Source organism: Piliocolobus tephrosceles, chromosome X (genome assembly GCF_002776525.5).
Source record: "Piliocolobus tephrosceles isolate RC106 chromosome X, ASM277652v3, whole genome shotgun sequence".
Lineage (NCBI taxonomy): Eukaryota > Metazoa > Chordata > Mammalia > Primates > Cercopithecidae > Piliocolobus > Piliocolobus tephrosceles.
In genome coordinates this window covers 1,584,165-1,604,198 of record NC_045455.1, presented here as the reverse complement: position 1 = coordinate 1,604,198, position 20,034 = coordinate 1,584,165, and the positions used below count along the sequence as shown (strand labels likewise).

Below are 20,034 nucleotides of genomic sequence, written 5' to 3'. Positions count from 1 at the left end.
CACTCTAGCAGCAAACATCTCGTAGCAAACAGAGAGCCTCGGTACGCTTTCGAATATAATTAATTCTGTGAAAAAATATATAGTTATAGAGGGGGAAAAAACCAAGGTCAGAATATAATTGCTATACGCTTTTATTCTGCTAAGGCATTTTCCACTCAAGGTTCTTTAATTTTCGCCATTATGTCAAACGCAGAAAGAATTAAGAAAAAAAATGAAACATAATTGTACCATGATTTCTCATTAATTGCTGGACAAATGCCAAGGCCTCCCTACTAAAAACAGAAATGAAGAGGGTAATTTTCTTAGCAAGCAACTTCTAAAAATCAGATCCATTAATACAAACCATAAAAAAATTCCAACTTCAACTTGCCAATCATGCAGGCAGCTACCAAGAGATTTCTCCTAAGGCCACACTTAGATAAAATAAAATGGGCTGGGCACGGTGGCTCACGCCTGTAATCCCAGCACTTTGGGAGGCCAAGGCAGGCAGATCACGAGGTCAGGAGATGGAGACCACCCTGGCTAACACAGTGAAACCCTGTCTCTACTAAAAATACAAAAAAAATCAGCCGGGCACAGTGGCAGGCGCCTCTCGTCCCAGCTACTCTGGAGGCTGAGGCAGGAGAATAGCGTGAACCCGGGAGGTGGAGCGTGCCGTGAGCCGAGATCACGCCACTGCACTCCAGCCTGGGCAACAGAGCAAGACTACATCTCGAAAAAAATAAAAAAAAATAAAATGGCAACTGGACCAGAGGAATGAGTAAATTGGTCAGATACTCTGTACAACAAAGGATAATTTACAAGGTAAACTTATAATTACAATATTTTAAGAGGCATGGCATAAAAATTCCAAAAGGGTAAGATATTTTACACGGTAAACTTTTAAATTTCAGTAACACAGCAAGGGTGCTAAATAGATCCAGAGATATTCTGTCTTATCCATACTTTGTGGATCTTCAAATTCGAGGACGTAGAGTTTTAGAATATTATCACAGCATTTAAGTAAACATGTGAATCAAGTCTGGAAATCTAATTTTGAAAGCAAGAGAGTTTAATTTTAACTTGTCCCATCTTTTCTTGCTGCTAGTTGAAGCATCTAATCTTTACTATCCAAAGGGCAATTGGCAACCGAGTGGTTTTGCCTGTAACTTGAATATATTGGCATAACTTGTTTACCTTCAGTTTACGGGGGAAGAAGCCAGGTTAGTTACAGAAAGGATTCACCATGCAGCTTCTCTAGATAGTAGTAACACAATGTAAAGACTTGGTTTACTTTCACAGTACTTATGTTTAAGAGCAAAAAATATAAACTTTTCCCAAATGCTGAAAGTGCTTTCCAACTTAATCATTCAGAATACCTTCCAAACTCTTATAGCCCTCTATTTTTGTCTGCCTTTGCAAATATACAAGATATAAATAAAATAAAAATAAAAGCAAAATAAAATCTAGATACCATTCTTAGCACTAGTGGGCTAAAGGTCTATTATCCTTTTTATTGTTAAAAAGTAAAATCCCAGATGTTAGACTTAGATGCAGCTTTCAATGACACCACAGCAGACACAGCAAAGCCCAAATGTCATCTGGAAGTTTTTCTCTGGGCCATCAACAGAAAGATCGAGGTCCCGGAGACTGGCAGGAGCCCAATGTAAGAAGTCCCTGAGGAACAGCAGTAGGCAGTAGCAGTAGTACAGACACAGCCAAGAGGGAGACACACTGCGTCCCCATTCAAAAGGCATCCTCCGACTCCCAGGCAGGAGGAACTGGAGGTCAAGGTGAATTCAGGCATCAGGTCACTACAGAAAGTGCAGCTCTCACACCAGCGCCATGCCCAGCCCATGCATCTCTCGTGTTTGCAAAAGCCCAGGTCAAAGAAAAGCCCTGGGTCCTGTTCCCACTTGGGCTTCCCTTACCAGGACCCACAGACAGACAGCACAGCACGGGTCTGTGGACTTGGGAGGAAAACTAATCTCATCTTGACTTTCACTAACCTCACTAACCTCTATCTGAAATGTACCTCTTCCTTCAATTATAAATGTGACTAACAAACCACAGTATCTGTGCCTTTGTCACAACAGGAGCCACACATTTCACATCAGATGTTAAGCTGTTGCAGGTGTTTTGAAATAGGCACTAATCCTTCTTAATGTGTTAAATTTTATTTATTTATTTATTTATTTAAAAAATAAGCCTGCATATTACCACATCACTGACGTGACACTCAGTTTGGACATACTAGAGCAGAATTCTTCCTAAGAGAATTTTTTTTTTTAATTTTCTATTTCCATAAGTTTTGGGGAAACAGGTGGTGTTTGGTTACATGAGTAAATTCTTTAGCGGTGATGTGTGTGATTTTGGTGCACCCATCACTCGAGCAGTATACACGGCACCCAATTTGCAGTCGTTTATCCCTCACTCTCTTCCCACCCTTTCCCTGCAAGGGAATTGCGTGGAGCCTGTACTACTGCACAGAGGAGAGTGAGTGTGGAAGGGGGGTGAGTGGGCAGAGCTGGTGTGGAAGGAGGTGGCACTCTGAACTCAGCCCCCTCCCATCACCTCAATTTTAGAACTAACTTTGCAGGTCCCCGCCCGACTCTGGGGGTTGCTGCAGGGAATCGGAGGGTGGGTAGGCCAGGGGTCCTCAAGTTTCAGTGCACAGCAGACACACCGCGGGGCTTTGCAAATCCTCATGCCCCTATCAGTCCACTGGAAATCCTCATGCCCCCATCAGTCCACATGAACACTCCTGCGAGGCCCCATGTGTGGCCAAACAGATGTGCAGCCTGAGAGCTACAGAGCCCTGCTTAGGCACGGGGACTCCACTGGTGACCCAGAGCACCTCAACCCAGCAGGGAGGCAGAAGGCCCAGGAAAGAGCCACAGCAGCTACCATAGTTGGCATCCCCCACCAAGCATTTGTTTTCAGAACTTCTACATTTTTTTTTAATTGAGATGAAAATCACATAATATAAAAGTCACCATTTTAAAGTGAGCAACTCAGTGGCTTTTAGTATATTTACCATGTGGTCGTGCAACCATTCCTATGATCTAACTCCAGAACATTTTCATGAGCCTGGAGAGAGACTCCGTATCCATTAAGCAGGCATTCATTCCTCTCTGCCCCCCCACCCCCAGTCCCTGACAACATTAACTACTTTCTATCTCTATGCATTTGCCAATTCTGGACACGTCATACAAATGGAATCATGCATTATATGGCCTTCTGTGTCTGGCTGATTTCACAGAGCACAATGTTCTCAAGGTTCATCCACACTGTAGCAAGTATCAGATTTTCATTTTTTTGTTAAGGCTGAATAATATTCCATTGTGTGGATATACATCATTTCATTTATCAATTCATCAGTTGATGGACACTGGAGCTGTTTTCACTTTTGACTATTATAAATGACGCTATGAATGTTCCTAGACAAGTTTTTAGATGAATGCGTGTTTTTGTTTCTGTGGGTACACACCTAATAGTAGAACTGCTGGGTCCCATGGTAAACCCATATTTAATATTTTTAGAAACTGCCAAACTGCCTTCCAGAGTGGCTACACCATTCTGTGTTTCTACCAGCAATGATGCAGTTTCCAATTTCTCCAAATCCTTGCCAACACTTGTTATTTTCCGGCTGTTGGTTTGTTTTTGTTAACGAACCTAATGGCTGTGAAGTGGTATTTAATTGTGGTTTTGATTTGCATTTCCCTCTAATGATAACCTTTTCCTGTGCTTATTGTCCATTTTTGTATCTTCTTTGGAGAAATACCTTCTCGAATCCTTTTTAAACTGGATTTTCTTGTTGAGTTGCTTGGGATACTAGACCATTATCAGGTAAGCGATTTGGATAAACTTTTCTCCTACTATGTGAGTGGTTTTTTCACTTTCTCAAAAGTGCCCTTTAATGTACATAATTTTTATTTTGATAAAGTCTGATTTACTTGTTTTCATTGCTCATGCTTTTGGTGACATATCTAACAAACTGCTGCCAAATCCATGGTCACAAAGATTTACCACAATATCTTCTAAGTTTTTTAACTTTGGCACTTAAATTTAGGTGTCTGATCCATTTTGAGTTCATCTTGACAGACGGTGTGTGACAGATCCCAACGCATTCTTCTACATGCAGCTATCCAGCTGTCCCGATATCCTTTGCTGAAAAGGCTTTTTCCCCATTGACTCATCTTGGCAGCTTTATTGAAAATCAATAAAAATGAAGATGTACTTCTGGGCTCTCGCTTCTATCCCACTGACCCAGAGGGCTATCATGCCAGTATCTCATTGTTTTGATTACCCTGCATTGTAGCACGTTTTAAAATCACAATCAGAAAGTTTGTTCAACTTTGTTCTTTTACGAGACTGTTTGGCCTCAGGGCTCCTTGCACTTCCTTGTGAATTTGAAGATCAGCTTTTCCATTTCTGCAAAGGCTGTTGGAATTTTGATAGACACTGCATTGAAAGCGTGGCTCGTGTTGGGGGAGTACTGCCACCTTAACAATATCAAACACTGAAAGTGTGGCTCGTGTTGGGGAAGCGCTGCCATCTTAGCAATATCAAATCTTCAGTCCATAAGCATGAAATGTCTTTCCATTTATTTAGGCCTTTTTCATTCTTCTCAACAATGTTCTATTGTTTTCAGAGTACAAGTCTTGCACTTCCTTGGTTAAAATTATAATATGCATTCTAAATAATCCATTGCACAGGTTTTTAAACGGCTTCCAAAATTCACCTCATCCTGTAATTATGGAATAACTGAACATAAATGCATTAAAAACGACAAGCTTCACTCTATCAAAGGAAACGCCCACTACCTACGTGTCCTTAGAGCCTTATCATGATGATAAAAACTAAATAGTACAAGAATTTAAGACTCCATTTAATCTTGAAAAATTAGGTCTAGAACTTTAAGTCAACTAAATAATTGTATAATACTTTCCAGAAACAAACCTAAAAATAAGGATTCAAATACACCTCTATAGATGACATGTAAATATATTTTAACATTGAGCATTATATAAAATTTAAAATAAGAATTGAGCTAACTACAGTGTCAGAGGTCAGGATAAAGTTTACCTTTAAGGAGAAGGGGACAACGATGGGTATACAATAGGGGTACTGATAAGTGCTATTTCTTGACTTGGATAGTGGCTTATTACAAATTGCATACAAAATATTAAAAATATAAAATAACCCAGATTTAACAACAGGTATAGAGCTTAAGAGTGCAGGGCCGGGCACGGTGGTTCATGCCTGTAATCCCAGCACTTTGGGAGGCCTAGGTGGGTGGACTGCCTGAGCTCAGGAGTTCAAGACCAGCCTGGGCAACAGGGTAAAACCCAGTCTCTACTAAAATACAAAAAACTTAGCTGGGTGTGGCAGCGTGCGCCTATAGTCCCAGCTACTTGGGAGTCTGAGGCAGAAGAATTGCTTGAACCCCAGAGGCGGAAGTTGCAGTCAGCCGAGATGGCACCATTGCAGTCCAGCCTGCAGGACAGAGTGAGACTCCATCTCAAAAAAAAAAAAAAAAAACAGTGTGTGGCGGTACATTCAAGTATGCAGAACCCGGGAAATGGACACAATTCTTCATCTTAATGAAGGAAGGGGTGAAAAAAAAAGTTTACTCGTGATTTTAACGTTTAGGAAGATACAGGCTCACAAAAGCTTTGAAAAACTTTAGGGAACCATTAGTGAGATAAAATATACCTTACAAAGCTTCAATTTTTTTTTTTTTTTTTAAAGAAAGCAAAAGGAACACAAGAAGCCTGAAAACTCTTTTTAATCTCCAAATTCAATATGTAATCCCTATAAAAATTTTTAAAATAACTTTTAACAGAATTGACAGGCTGATTCTAAATTCATAATGTAAGTATAAATGCGCAAAAACAACAAAGAAATTGTGAAAAGAACAAAAGGACTGCCTCTACCAAATTACAAACCACAGAGTAGAGTCATTTAAATAACACTGACAGATAAAAAGCAAAGAGAAAAAAGACAATCCAGAAACAGATTCAAGAATACAGAGAAATTTAGTTTATGAGAAAACATGGTAAAACTTGTGTGGAGTCTCAGTTAAGGCTCAGTCAACAGTAAAATGATTCTTTGTACTATTCTTCCAACTTTTTTATACGTTTGGAAGAATGCGAAAAAAAGTTAAAAGATATAATTTTTTAAAAGAGCAATTCCATATATAAAAATTTGAAAATATAAAACCATCCATGATTCACTCCTAAAAAGAAAAATCCATAAGAAAAATGGGCAAAGTAAACTAACAGGTAATTAGAGAAGAAATAAAAAAAAAACCATAAGCATGAAAAGCTGGTCAGTCTCACTAGTAATCAGGGAAATGCAAATAAATACCCCAGTGAGATGGCACATTTTGTGCATTATGTGAAAATATTATTATTAACATTCGGTAATACCAAGTGTTGAGAAGGACGCGGGAATGAGGACCATAACAGAAAGCTGATAGCTGGGTCAACCTGGAGAAGCACTCCTGAGCGCAACGTGGCAGAATCAAAGTTTAAAATATGCATCACCATAAAAAAATAATAATAATAATAAATAAAATAAAATAAAATATGCATCCCCATGGGCCAGGCGCAGTGGCTCACGCCTGTAATCCCAGCACTTTGGGAGGCTGAGGCGGACGGATCACAAAGTCAGGAGATCGAGACCATCATGGCCAACATGGTGAAACCCCGTCTCTATTAAAAATACAAAAATTAGCCAAGCGTGGTGGCAGGCACCTGTAGTCGCAGCTACTTGGGAGGCTGAGGCAGGAGAATGGGGTGAACCCAGGAGGTGGAGCTTGCAGTGAGCTGAGACTGGGCCATAAATACGCTCAGGGAGACACATAAAAGGACGTTCATTTTAATACTGTTCATAAGATTAAAAACCACAAAAAACATCATCTCCATCAATAAGAGAGTGGCTAGATAAAAACAGATCTGTCCCTGCCGTGAAATAATGTCCAGTAATAAAGAAAAACTACACACACCGTCGGGAAAGCGCTACAAGACAGGCTGAGCAACTCGCCCAATGCAGATGTGCGTGCGCCATGCCGCCCATGTATTTCAAAAGCACACTGAGCACCAGAGAGACTCCATTCTGCTCCAACGCTTACTTTAAAAACAACTTGTAACAGCACCAACAATAAATTAGAAAACAAACTGAACATAATACAAACTTCACATTTGCTTATTTGCAATTTGATCCATGAGAAACGGCAGAACACAGGCCACTACAGCCAGCAGCACCCACACACAGGTACACCTGTGTTTCAGAGGGCCAGGCCTCCGCCACTTCCCGTCACACACAGGCTACGGCCCCAACAGCCCACGTCCACAAGCAAATGCCAGGGCTTTTCCAAGGCCAATGTGATATTTATGGCAATGCTTATGTATTTCTTAACCCTTTAACGTGTTAAACTGTACTACAACTTTCGTTAGATTCCTGTCTGTTGTTTTGTTACTGACAAACCTTTTGAGTATGGTGCCCCTCACCCTACCTCCCACCAAAAGCCCTGTCATTTCTATCATGTGATTTACTACACAAGTGATTTTTAAGCAGCACATGCTGTGTTACAGAACTGACTATATTTCAATAGCTACATATACAGCTAACTTGTTTCAGTAAGCTGTTAGCACCAAAGTGAGTTTGCAAAGTAATCATGGCAAAGCAGCAGAATCTGCGATGAAGACTCCCCCAAGACTCAGGAGGCCCTGTCCTGCTTTGCCATCCACGTGCTAGTAAACTCGGACGAGTGACGCCACCTTGCTGAGGAATAACTTGGACAATTCTCCACTAACCAAAGAACTCATGAACTCATCTGCTGTTCAGTGAGCTAACCAGCTGTCAAGGCACTGTGTAAAAGGTATATGGTATTCCAATGAAGTGCTGTCGCGTTCCTGTTAGGAGAACACGGTAACCACGAGGGGAAAAATGAAACAGCATAACTGCATGCCCATGCTTTTTAAATCCAAGTCTCAGAACCGAACACCGATCCTTACTTCGTGGTAAGTGTCCTCAAGCTCCCCATCATATATCCAGCGGTACAGGAAGCTCAAAACAGGATGAGACACGAGGCTGAGGATGTGCTGCACCAGAGACCGCATGTACGGGTCTCCTGTTTTTGTGTAGGCGTGGACAGCTGAGGCCAGCTCACCTCCTTTCCTTCCTGGGAGAAATGGGGGAAAACACAAAAAACATCCACATTTACACTCATAGTACATACCAGTCACTTCACACTAACCACAGATGCCCAAGTAACTGAGATAAAGAGCATTTGTTTTCTTACAGTTAATACCATTTTGGACGTAGAAGCAGCAGTAACATGCCATGATTCAGAAACCAGGAGGTCCAGACTCCAACCCTGGCTTTACACAAGTCTGTGAGTCACTCCTCTCTTTAGCTGCTGAGGAATTTTTCAGAAACAAAAAGTAGCAAAAAAATTGCTGGCTACACAATCTAAAGTTCACATGACTTTTCATGCCTTTTTTCCTTGAGGAATACTAAGACTCACGTGTCACGGTGCAAAGGAGGGCACAAATATATGTGAAAAACAAAAGTTCTATGAATCAATACTTGCATTTTTTTTGGTATGATATGCTAGACCCAACCTATTGACTGACTTTATAACCCATTAGCTGTGGCTACTACATACAGTGTGAGAAACACTGCCCTGCGTGGAGAGAAGAGGCCCCCCGGGCCTGGGCCAGAACTACTTAGTGTGAAGGACTGGGAGTGGCAAAAATCCGGTCTGGAAATAGAAGCACATGAAGAGTTCTTATGTTATGCTAAGAATTCAAGATTTTATGAGACCACTGGTAGATTTTAAGGAGAGGAGTGACGGGATCTGATTTTAAGAAGATGGCTCTGCTGTGTGTACACAAAGTGGGGGTGTGAGATTGAATATGGGGATCGGACAGCAGCTCTTATAACAGCCCCTACAGCGCCAAGGCCAAGCGCACAGGCTGAGCAGAGTGAGGGGAGTAAAGGACCCCAGGGGCCTGCAGGACACAGAAAGTGACAGAAGAATTTGGGGGGAATCCAGTTCTGGAGGAGCCCTGGGAACTGGAGAAAACACTGGTGTTTATTTACTGCTCTCCACTTCTCTCTTTTTTGAGGGAAGTGCCAAGAGGTGAGAGAGGAGGCTGTGCAGACAGCAAGACAACCAATGGGGCCCTGCAGATTCTGGGGACCACCCCGAGCAGAGGATGGCAGTGAGAAGGGAACTCTTGTGCGGCAGATGGCCAGCTCGCCCATCTCATGTCGTCGTAACAACCCTAAGAGGTAACTGCTACTGGGATCTCAATGATACAAATGAGGGAAAAGGCAAAGTGGTTCTTGGCTAAGGTAGTACAAACAATAAGAAAAAATGTCAGAAAGCAACGAGCAATACAGAACCTAGAGACAGAGAGGCCAAAGCAAGACATGCAAATATGGGAACATCTGACCGAGAGTCACCAACACAGTCCCTGACCGCAGAGGAATAAAGGCAAAACGCCAAATGCAAGGAAAGGCAACCAAGGGAGCGACAAGCGCTGTCAGGAGTGGTAACCGAGGACCACGCAAGAGAGAGATCTTTAAACACAAGACGCCCTCCCTCCTTCCCACCTCCATCTCAATGCCAGCCCGAGCTTCCACCACATAAATCCTGGGCCACGCTGGCAACTGGTCACGTTCCCTCTCGGTTCATATCTATCGACTCCTATTGAATCAACATGGCCATGAAGGATAAAAAAGGACAGGACACAAAAGCAAGCCTGGATGGCGCACCCTACAAACGAGTTCTAAAACAGAGCGAGTGCCAGACGCGCACAGGAAAGACGCGCACGGGACCTTGGCAGTGGTCCACCAGGGCCGCAAGGGTCTTCAGTCGTATTTTGGGATCATAGGTCCAAACCAAGAGGCGCCGAAGTGTTAAACTACTCTCAAGTCCCAAATTCACACCCTGGTCATCCTCTAGTTGTAGCTAAAAAACAATAAAGATAGAAATGTTTAAGTATAAATAACCACACAGGTCACACTTCTTAATCTATATCAAGTGAATATAAGAAAATGATTATCCTCATAAAAATGAAGCCAAAGTCCCCTTTAAAAAGACAATAGTATTTTTAAGCTACAAGTGACCTTTAACTGGTGGAACTCCGAAAATTAGCAATTAACTGGCTCTGGGATACACTGAAACTTGATATTCAAATCTTACAAATAATATTATGAAAAATATTGCTGTCTTTTAAAAGTAACGTATGAAGTAACTTAAAACATTCTACATAGCTTCAATTTCATAACGCTTAGAATCATGAAGAAATAAAAATAAAAATAAAATATTTACCTGAGAATGTAAAACAGAGAGCAATCGATAGTATTCTCTTAGTTCCTGGTGCAAAGCGGCACAAAAGCTCTGTGTGGAAGAGAAATATAATTAAAGCATGACACACTCATTATACATTCACTGATTTTAAGTGGAAAGGTATAATGCTTTTAGATAAAGTTCAGGTGGGGTTCTACAAGATTTAAATTCAAGTTTTGTCAATAATCTAATCATCTTAATCACCATAATATACATTTTAATAACATGAAAAAAGTGCTGTTCCTTAGTACAAAAAGCATGAACTTTGCAGAAGAGAAATGGAAAAAAATATATGGCATAGTTTTCATGAAGTGCAGTCACTTTAGAGAATGATCCTTTAAGATTATATCCCCTGTAAATATTCAGGGTTAGAATGTAATTTTCTTTCATGCTCTTAATTAACAAAATCTAAAAATTAGCAGCTCAATGCCAATCCCCCTAATTTTTGTTCTGTTTGCACTGCTTGTTCTTCTGACCTCTATTAGTAGTAAGAACTTTTCCACACATCTCCAATCTTAAATACTGAAAGGAGTCAGGTCAAAACAACAGGAATCAGAAGCTAGAAGAGGCACCCTTATACACCTGCATCCAGTCCTATGGCAAGAGCCTTCAGGGATGAACTGTGGGATGTAACTCCAGGATGCCTGGGGGCAGCTCTGCCTACAGCAGAAGCAGCCTGCAAGGGATAAACCTGTGTTCTTTCTCATTGTTTTATCCAGCAAAAAGCCATCAAAAAAAATTTTTTTTAATGTTTTTTAAACTTGTTTTCTTTAAGTAAATATGTAGGTTGCATAACTTTCTGTGTATTTTTAAAATATATCAGTCTCCTATAGGTGTATTTTACTGCATTTATGGTTTGTGGACTAAGACAAATGTGAACATTTTCAAGTTCAAAAATGAACATAAAACATACTAATTCTGTAGACACAAAAGAACACGTCAAAAGTGAGGTGTGCAAGAAGAAACGTCCTAGAGTCTGGAATGAGACAGACCATGGGGCAAAATCCAGGGCTCCCGCTGAAGGCACCACCAGCGTCAGCCCCCGATGGTATGAACCTCTCGATTCATCTACATAGGGAAGAATAAATGCAGTAACCTAGGGCAAGCGCCTGGCACAAGGTGGGCACAAAGGTGCTTATTAAACCATAGGTCAATTTTCTACAGTAATATTTACGGAGAAAATGACATGGAATCTGCTCAGGCACAGCATCACTCTTTACCAAAACTCCATCCCAGCCCCCAGGGCAGGAGGGCAGAAACACAAACACATCGAAGCTTTTAAAAACCTGCTGATTGTTTTTTTCTTGTAAATTTGAGTTCTTTGTAGGTTCTGGATATTAGCCCTTTGTCTGATGAGTAGATTGCAAAAATTTTCTCCCATTCTGTAGGTTGCCTGTTCACTCTGATGGTAGTTTCTTTTGCTGTGCAGAAGCTCTTTAGTTTAATTAGATTCCGTTTGTCAATTTTGGCAAACAACCCCATCAAAAAGTGGGCAAAGGATATGAACAGACATTTCTCAAAAGAAGACATTCATACAGCCGACACATGAAAAAATGCTCATCATCACTCGCCATCAGAGAAATGCACATCAAAACCACAATGAGATACCATCTCACACCAGTTAGAATGGCAATCATTAAAAAGTCAGGAAACAACAGGTGCTGGAGAGGATGTGGAGAAATAGGAACACTTTTACACTGTTGGTGGGAATGTAAACTAGTTCAACCATTATGGAAAACAATATGGCGATTCCTCAAGGATCTAGAACTAGATGTACCATATGACCCAGCCATCCCATTACTGGGTATATACCCAAAGGATTATAAATCATGCTGCTATAAAGACACATGCACGCGTATGTTTACTGCGGCACTATTCACAATAGCAAAGACTTGGAATCAACCCAAATGTCCATCAGTGACAGACTGGATTAAGAAAATGTGGCACATATACACCATGGAATACTATGCAGCCATAAAAAAGGATGAGTTCGTGTCCTTTGTAGGGACATGGATGCAGCTGGAAACCATCATTCTCAGCAAACTATCGCAAGAACAGAAAACCAAACACCACATGTTCTCACTCACAGGTGGGAACTGAACAATGAGGTCACTTGGACTCGGGAAGGGGAACATCACACACCGGGGCCTATCACGGGGAGGCGGGAGGGGGGAGGGATGGCATTGGGAGTTATACCTGATGTAAATGACAAGTTGATGGGTGCTGACGAGTTGATGGGTGCAGCACACCAACATGGCACAAGTATACATATGTAACAAACCCGCACGTTATCCACATGTACCCTAGAACTTAAAGTATAAAAAAAAAAAAACCTGCTGAATATGCGGCCGGGCGCGGTGGCTCACACCTGTAATCCCACCACTTTGGGAGGCCAAGGCAGGCGGATCATGAGGTCAGAAGATCAAGACCATCCTGACTAACATGGTGAAACCCCCCCCCATCTCTACTAAAAATACAAAAAATTAGCCAGAGGAGGTGGCGGGCGCCTGTAGTCCCACCTACTCAGGAGGCTGAGGCAGGAGAATGGCACAAACCCGGGAGGCGGAGCTTGCAGTGAGCAGAGATGGCGCCACTGCGCTCCAGCCTGGGCGACAGAGCGAGACTCTGTCTCAAAAAAAAAAAAAAAAAAAAACCCTGCAGAAATAATCAAATCATTATCCATCGTGTGGAATCGAAGTATTTATATACAGGAGTACGTGAGTCCGCTTCTGAGAAGTCTACAACCAAAGAGTGCAAGTGCAGGCAGAGTGTGGCAGCGCCGCACACACTCACAGGGAAAGGCCTATGGTCAGCAGAGGCTGTTCCCACCTTGGTTCGTTAAATGCACATGTAAGTTTCACGCTTACAAAACAGTATCTTCATTCATACATGATTTTGCTCCACTTGGTATGTCTAGAGCCAGGACACCTCCAGGGCTAATTGGGGGCCCTGTTAATATGGACATAGGACATAAATTATGCAAGGCATAAATTAGGGCACAGAGTCACCCCACTGAGTGCACACGCTGGCTCTTCAAATAAGATAAATAAACCATCACTCCTTCAGCCAACTGTATAGCACGGAGCAATGACTTCAAAAAGGAGGAAATGGAAATAGAACAGAGACAGCTTTGGAACAGAAGTGACATGTCACACCCTGGTCCATATCTGCCATCTACTAGTCAGGGCAACTTGGTCAAATCAATTAAACTTGCTGAGGTTCAATTTTCACATCTGCAAAACGGGGACAATTAATGCTTGCCCTGATCATTTTAGAGGGCTGCTATGATAATCAACAAGGAGATAAAAGAAGAGGCTCTGAAGTCCAGTACTATAAACGGCAGTACCCAACCTTTTTGGCACCAGGGACTGGCTTTGTGGAAGACATTTTTTCCACGGACCAGTGTGGGATGGGGGGGCAGGGTGGTTCTGGGATCAAACTGTTCCCACCTCAGATAATTAGACATTAGATTCTCATAAGAGGCACACAACCTAGATCCCAAATGCACGGTTCACAACAGGGTTCACACTCCTATGAAACTAATGCCGTCACTGATCTGACAGGAGGCAGAGCTCAGGTGGTCATGCCTGCTCACCCTCCACTCACCTCCTGCTGTACGGCTCAGTTCCTAACAGGCCACGGACCAGTACCGGTCCACAGCTCAGGAACTGGGACCCCTGCTATGACACATAATATGATACTACTATAGTGATGATCAATCCATCTCCTGGAATAAAATATCTACATAACGGTTTATTTAGTTATCTTGTATTGATTTTGTGTGTGTGTTTTGCTTCATGTCTACCAAGTTAACTAGGACTTATCAGTGACACTTGCGTAAGATGATGATATTAAACCGAGACATGATCAAACACTCCCTTCGGGAAAGGGGACAGGGACTCTACAATCACAGCTGGCTGCTGAGGGGATGGCCCGTCAGTCCCACCTGCCTCAAGAAAGAGCCAGCTCACTTCTCTCTGCCCTTGCAATGACGGAGAATGGTGGCTGGTCATCGAGCAACTCACTAGACTGGCAAACAGAAGAGAAAACTGTCCTAGCCGGGGGAGCAGCATCTTTATATGCATTCTCTCCCCATCTTCACAATCCTGGAGGTAATCACTACTCCACTCTACGCAGGAAGAAACCTGTGGCCAACAGAAGATAACCTGTGCAAGATGACGTGACCATTAAAGGAGAAGCCCAAACTGGAACCCTGGGCTGCCTGGCTTCAAAGCTCAAAGTGTGACTCCTCCTCAGCAGCCGTGCTGCCACAGCACACTCCTACCCACTAGGCACGCTCCTCCCCACCAGCCATGCTCCTACTCACCAGCCACACCGCCACACCACAGGCCTACTCACCAGCCACACTCCCACCCACCAGCCACATTCCTCCCCACCAGCCACACTCTTCCCCACCAGCCACGCTCCCCACCAGCCACGTTCCCCCCAACCAGCCATGCTCATGCTCCTCCCCACCAGCCACGCTCTCCCCACCAGCCACGCTCCTCCCCACCAGCCACGCTCTTCCCCATCAGTCACGCTCCTCCCCACCAGCCACACTCCACCCACTAGCCATGCTCTCCCCACCAGCCACATTCTTACATACCAGTCAGGCTCCCACCTACCGCCCATGCTCCTACTCACCAGCCACACTGCCACACGACTCGTCTACTCACCAGCCACACATTCTTACCCAGCACCCACACTCCTACTCATCAGCCACATTTTTACCCACCAGCCATGCTCCTCTCCACCAGTCACACTTCCACACTACACGCCTAATCACCAGCCATGTTCTTACCACTAGCCACACTGCCACACCACGTGCCTACTCACCAGCCACATTCCTACCCACTGGTCATGTTCCTGCCCACCAGCCACACTGCAGCACCACACTCCTACCCACCAGTCACATTCCTATCCCCCAGCCACACTCCTACTCACCAGCCACACTGCCATGAGTCCTGTGCTATGCTGGGCTTATAGTACACAGTTGTTTTGTGAGTCAGTAATTTTTGGAGATTTCATTGGCAGTAACTACTGTCCAATAAGCAACCTATGGACAAGTCCACATGCTGCTTAGCCACGAAGAAGGGCTGGACAGTGGAGATGCCACAGCTCCTGTCGGTTGCCCCCTGTCAGGCTCCACCAGGAGAAGCAGCAGCAGCTCCCTCCCAGCCATGCACTGTGCCACCAGCAGTGCCCACCCAGGGCTGTGCAGCCATAGCTGGATTCCCATCTCCAGCTTCAGCAGTGTTCCCAAATCCTGCCTCACCGTGCTGCCTGGGGAGTCATGCAGTGGGGAGTGTCCCCTGTCAGCAGGCCCCGTCCCAGCAGGGCCCCTCCTCCACCTTCCGGAGGAGGCAGCAGCAGCTGGGCAGGGTCCCCCTTGAGCATTTGGAATCCGGCAATGCCAGCTCCCCGTGGCTAGCTCTGTCTCACCATTTTCTCTGTGCTTTACAGTCCTCCAGCAGCTCCTGAGTCAACCTGCTGCATTCAGTGTCCTCATCAGCACCTACTGTGGTTTCTACTTTCTTGAGTGGACCCTGACAGTTGACTTTTGCTCATAGTTGCTTTACTTGGAAAGAGCCACAGGAGGAGCTATTTCACAGTAAGATTTCAACTAGAATAAGCATTTCCCAAAGTGCGTGGCATCCCAGCATCCTAGGAACCATGAACGCACCTGCCCAACGAGTCCGAATGAGCGGTCCAGGCTCCTCTGGTCTGTGTATCTTCTGATTTTATTATGCAACCATCCCAACTCAGAGAGCCTGACTGCTGTGTCTCTCAAAGACCTACTTAGATTTGCCTAAAAAGTAAATATATCAAATGTTAAACATTAAAAACCAATACCAGAGTTTTAACTAGTATTTTTCTCAAACACTTATACTTTTAATATTATAATCCTTAGGCTTCAAGACATAAAAGTTAAAACTAAGATCCCATCACTAAAAGGAAGGAAAGCACATCAAGTGACAGCGTGACGGAAAGCACCTCAAAGGGCACAGTGAGCTCCCTTCACACCACCCTGCAGTTGACCTGCAGTGTGGCAGAGATGGTCTGTGATCTCAGTTACGCTGTGAAAGGGCTAAAAGCCACAGTGTGACCCACACAAGAAATGGGCATGGTAAAGGCAGGTTATGGAAAAAGGAAGCAAAAGTGGGTGAAGACCCCTGACCTGGAATCCTGCATCAATGCCGAAGGTGCCAAGGGACCTTGTCCCCTGGGTGCCTCAGTCATCACACAGCAGGATGCAGAAATCAGCTATGGGGCGGCCCCATCAGTAGATACGAGGAAAGGAGGCACACGTTAATCACAAAGGTCCCCACAACAAAACTGAGCGAGCCACAATGGACAGAAATAGAAACCAGGATTCCATAGTGCAATTTCACCTCACACGCGATTCGCAAAATCCCAGTGCCGCCTTATCAATCAACAGCTCACTATCTGGACTTCATGACATTTTTTTTCTTTCCGAATATTTTAAATTAGATTTTATGTTACCGTACCTTTCCTTCTACTTTGTAACAATTTTCAGTGTTGTTCATTTTGATGTTTTTGCCATCTATGCCCTGAAAGACGTACAAAATGTCCCTTACCAGAGCTGCTTCTGTAATTTCCATGGTACCTGCAAAATCATTTTTTAAAGAGTAATTACTAGACAATACATTTTAACATACAATAGATATTATGACGCAATTAGCTTCAGGTTAGATATTTGCCACCCGGATGAAATTTACTAACTCAATAAATAAGCTCAAGATGAAAAAGAGAGTATGAAGTTAGAAAGAAACAAGGTGAGGCTCAGTCTAGAGGCTGGCCTGCTGTGCCACGAACACACACCTGCCCAACACAGCATGAGCGTGGGCCGTGGACAGACAGACGCTGGATGCGGGAGCTACACATGGGGACGGGGGAGTGGGGCGGATGGTGGAGACTGCTGTGGGGGACTAAGACTGCCAGGATGTCCTCCGCTTCTCAGATGCTCCTCACCTTTGCGTTCTACACAAGTACAGGTAGAGGTAACATCCAGAGCCATTTCAGAATCAGCAGATTATGAGCCAACAGGGAAGCCCAATCCTCTACTTTCAGGACACTCATGTTTCAAACGCTGCTAACTGTAGTGTTCTCAAGAAAGAAACTCAGGCTTCCTTTTGGAATCTAGCAGGGCTTTAAAACCCTCCATGAGGTATTCATCTCACCATCGAGTAATTCCTCAGGGACTCTCTTCGACATGCTAGGCACTATGCTAAGCACTGGCCCCGTAAATGAAACAGACATAGCCCCTCTGTGGACTTAAGACTTTGGTGGAAGAAGATGACTTTTACTAGGGGGCCTAACCCAGCCTTAAAGCCTTTCCCAGGGAGAATGGCAGGATGCAAACAGACAGGGAGAATGCAATGAGGAACAGCAAAGAAGAGAGATGTGTGGGGAGGAGGCCACAAGGACGAGCAGCCAAAAAGCAGACTGTGCTGGGAGGAAAAAGTCCGGGTACCCTGGGGTGGAAAGCCAGACTCCCCAAGGTGCCGCAGACCACCAGGGACTCTGGACTTCATCATAATAACAAGAAGAAACCACTAAAACATTTGAGGTGGGGCTCCTGGGCCGTACTTTAAATAAGGAAAGGCCGAATTCCAACCGTTCACAGAAAAGCTGTATAAACATAGATCTTTACTCACAACCCGTATCCCCTTCTCTCCTGGACCTTGTCATGTTGCGAGACACAGCATTTGGGACACCTTTTGAGGTAGTGGCTTGTGAAGAAGGCTGATTTGCAGTTAAAGTCCATGCGAGTCGTGACCCCAACTGCTGTCGAAGGCAGTCTCCTACTCCCGGAGCTTGATGAGACTGTCTAAAAAAAGAAACATGTATTATCTTCTAATAGCCAGACTATTCACTGAAGAGACAAAAGTGTCCCTAGAAATTTCTCTTGTATTACTATTATGAATTACGGAAATTTATAAATCTCAGATAGCTGATACCGTGACTTTACCCTAACCAAAATATATCAATAACAGACAGTCCCAAGTCCCTTGAACTTGGCCAAGCCTCCGTGGGACCCTTGGCCTAGCGTTCAGACCCAACACAGCGGTTGAAAAATCATCTTACTGCTACCTTACATATATTTTTCTTACCATTAATATCAAAATCTATTTGGCTTTTCTTCATAAACATATACCCACCCTATAACCACTTTGAAATTCTCTACTTATTTTAATTTCCGAATCAACAACTCTTGTTCAGTCCCCATGTACTGAGTAGAATTGAGTCACTGTGACACTGTCCCACACCTATCTTCAGCCTTCAGGGTGCTCACTATGAAAAGAAACACTGTAATTTTCAATTAACTTCTAACATATACAAATATATAAAATCTAAGGCAAATGCATATTCAAGGTCAACATGGCTTGTCAGCAATTTTGAGACTATGTCAAAGTTGTTTTTTGAAAAATGTAAGAACCTCATAGCTGATTTTTAATAGCGTCAGTTTTCACAGATGCAACTAAATATCACTTCCTGGGACTGCAAAATACAAAAATGAGAACCTCAGCGGCACTAGTTTCCAGGTGCCAGAGCTTGGAATTAGTACTGGTGCAATATCAGGGGGGTTCATCCATAATCCACTCATGAAGTAAGGAGAACAGGAAAGAACTAAAACAGTTCTTATTTTATTTCATTTTCATCAGGAAAGAAGTCAACAGCATTCACTAAAACTATGTCTTTGGGCATAGTTCTAAATGTAAGAGGCCAATTCTAAAAGACTTTCAGTTCAAAGTTCTCTATACAGATTTTTAATACGATAACAATAATTAATTTAAATTCTAAGGTATAAATGAGTATGTCAATTAATTCTTTTAGCTGGAACTTAAATTCTAGATTAAATGTGTCAAGTTCTGTTTTTAAATGCTTTGCGTTTTCTTTATAGAACGCTAGACCCCATTAGTAATTCATATGTATAGAACACACATTCTGTTTTTGAGTATCTTGAACATAATTGTATAAATCACAAAATGATTTAATAATTCTATTACATTCATACGGAAAACACCATTTATTTGATGCTAAATCCTTGGTCATTATTTTTCTGGAAAAATACCTACTTTATGATAATCCACTTTAATGCGATTTCCAGGAACCAACTATGGCAAAAAGCAAAGCCACCTATTTATCTACATATAGGAAGAATGCGTAATTAAAAACAAAGAAAAACAAAGTTCCATCCATGAATGACAACGGCACCTGCTTGATTCTCAGCTGTAAATCCTGTATTTCCTGAAAAAGTGCTTTGACCACGTACATAACACCTTTGCTCTGCATTCCTGCATTTCATCATCTTAATTCACATGCACTAAAATGTCACAATCGTGAAAGATCTCAGCACTCGAGGAAGGTTCAACCTTATTTTAGTTTACTTAACAATTTCTTAAAGAATCCAGTGAGGAGAAAAACGTACATCAACGAAGAAGTCACTATTCCCCAAGGGAAAAATCTGAGCACAAGTCAGAGAACCTCCAGATGAAGGGCTTTGCACAGGGTACTTCAAGCTCCTTCGTGATGGACACTTCAGTGACAGCTGAGAACTGGCCAGAACTTTACAGCCAGCTCTGTCGATTACAAAGTGGAAAGAACCACTGCTGTAGGGCAGCTCTGAAGAGGAGTAACACAGCTCTGAAGAGGAGTAACAC

At 43.1% G+C, this 20,034-nt stretch overlaps 1 protein-coding gene across 1 annotated transcript in view; it reads right to left on the bottom strand.

Annotated features, from left to right (window-relative positions):
* TUBGCP3 (tubulin gamma complex associated protein 3) overlaps positions 1-20,034 on the bottom strand; it is a 92,864-nt gene that overhangs the window by 42,037 nt on the left and 30,793 nt on the right. The window contains exons 6-11 of the mRNA XM_023217681.2: positions 18,028-18,200; positions 16,858-16,976; positions 16,032-16,157; positions 10,331-10,399; positions 9,835-9,967; positions 8,004-8,170 (exon numbers count right to left, since the gene is read on the bottom strand). Coding sequence (XP_023073449.1) covers positions 8,004-8,170; positions 9,835-9,967; positions 10,331-10,399; positions 16,032-16,157; positions 16,858-16,976; positions 18,028-18,200 — 787 coding nt within the window. The remainder of the gene's footprint in view (positions 1-8,003; positions 8,171-9,834; positions 9,968-10,330; positions 10,400-16,031; positions 16,158-16,857; positions 16,977-18,027; positions 18,201-20,034) is intronic.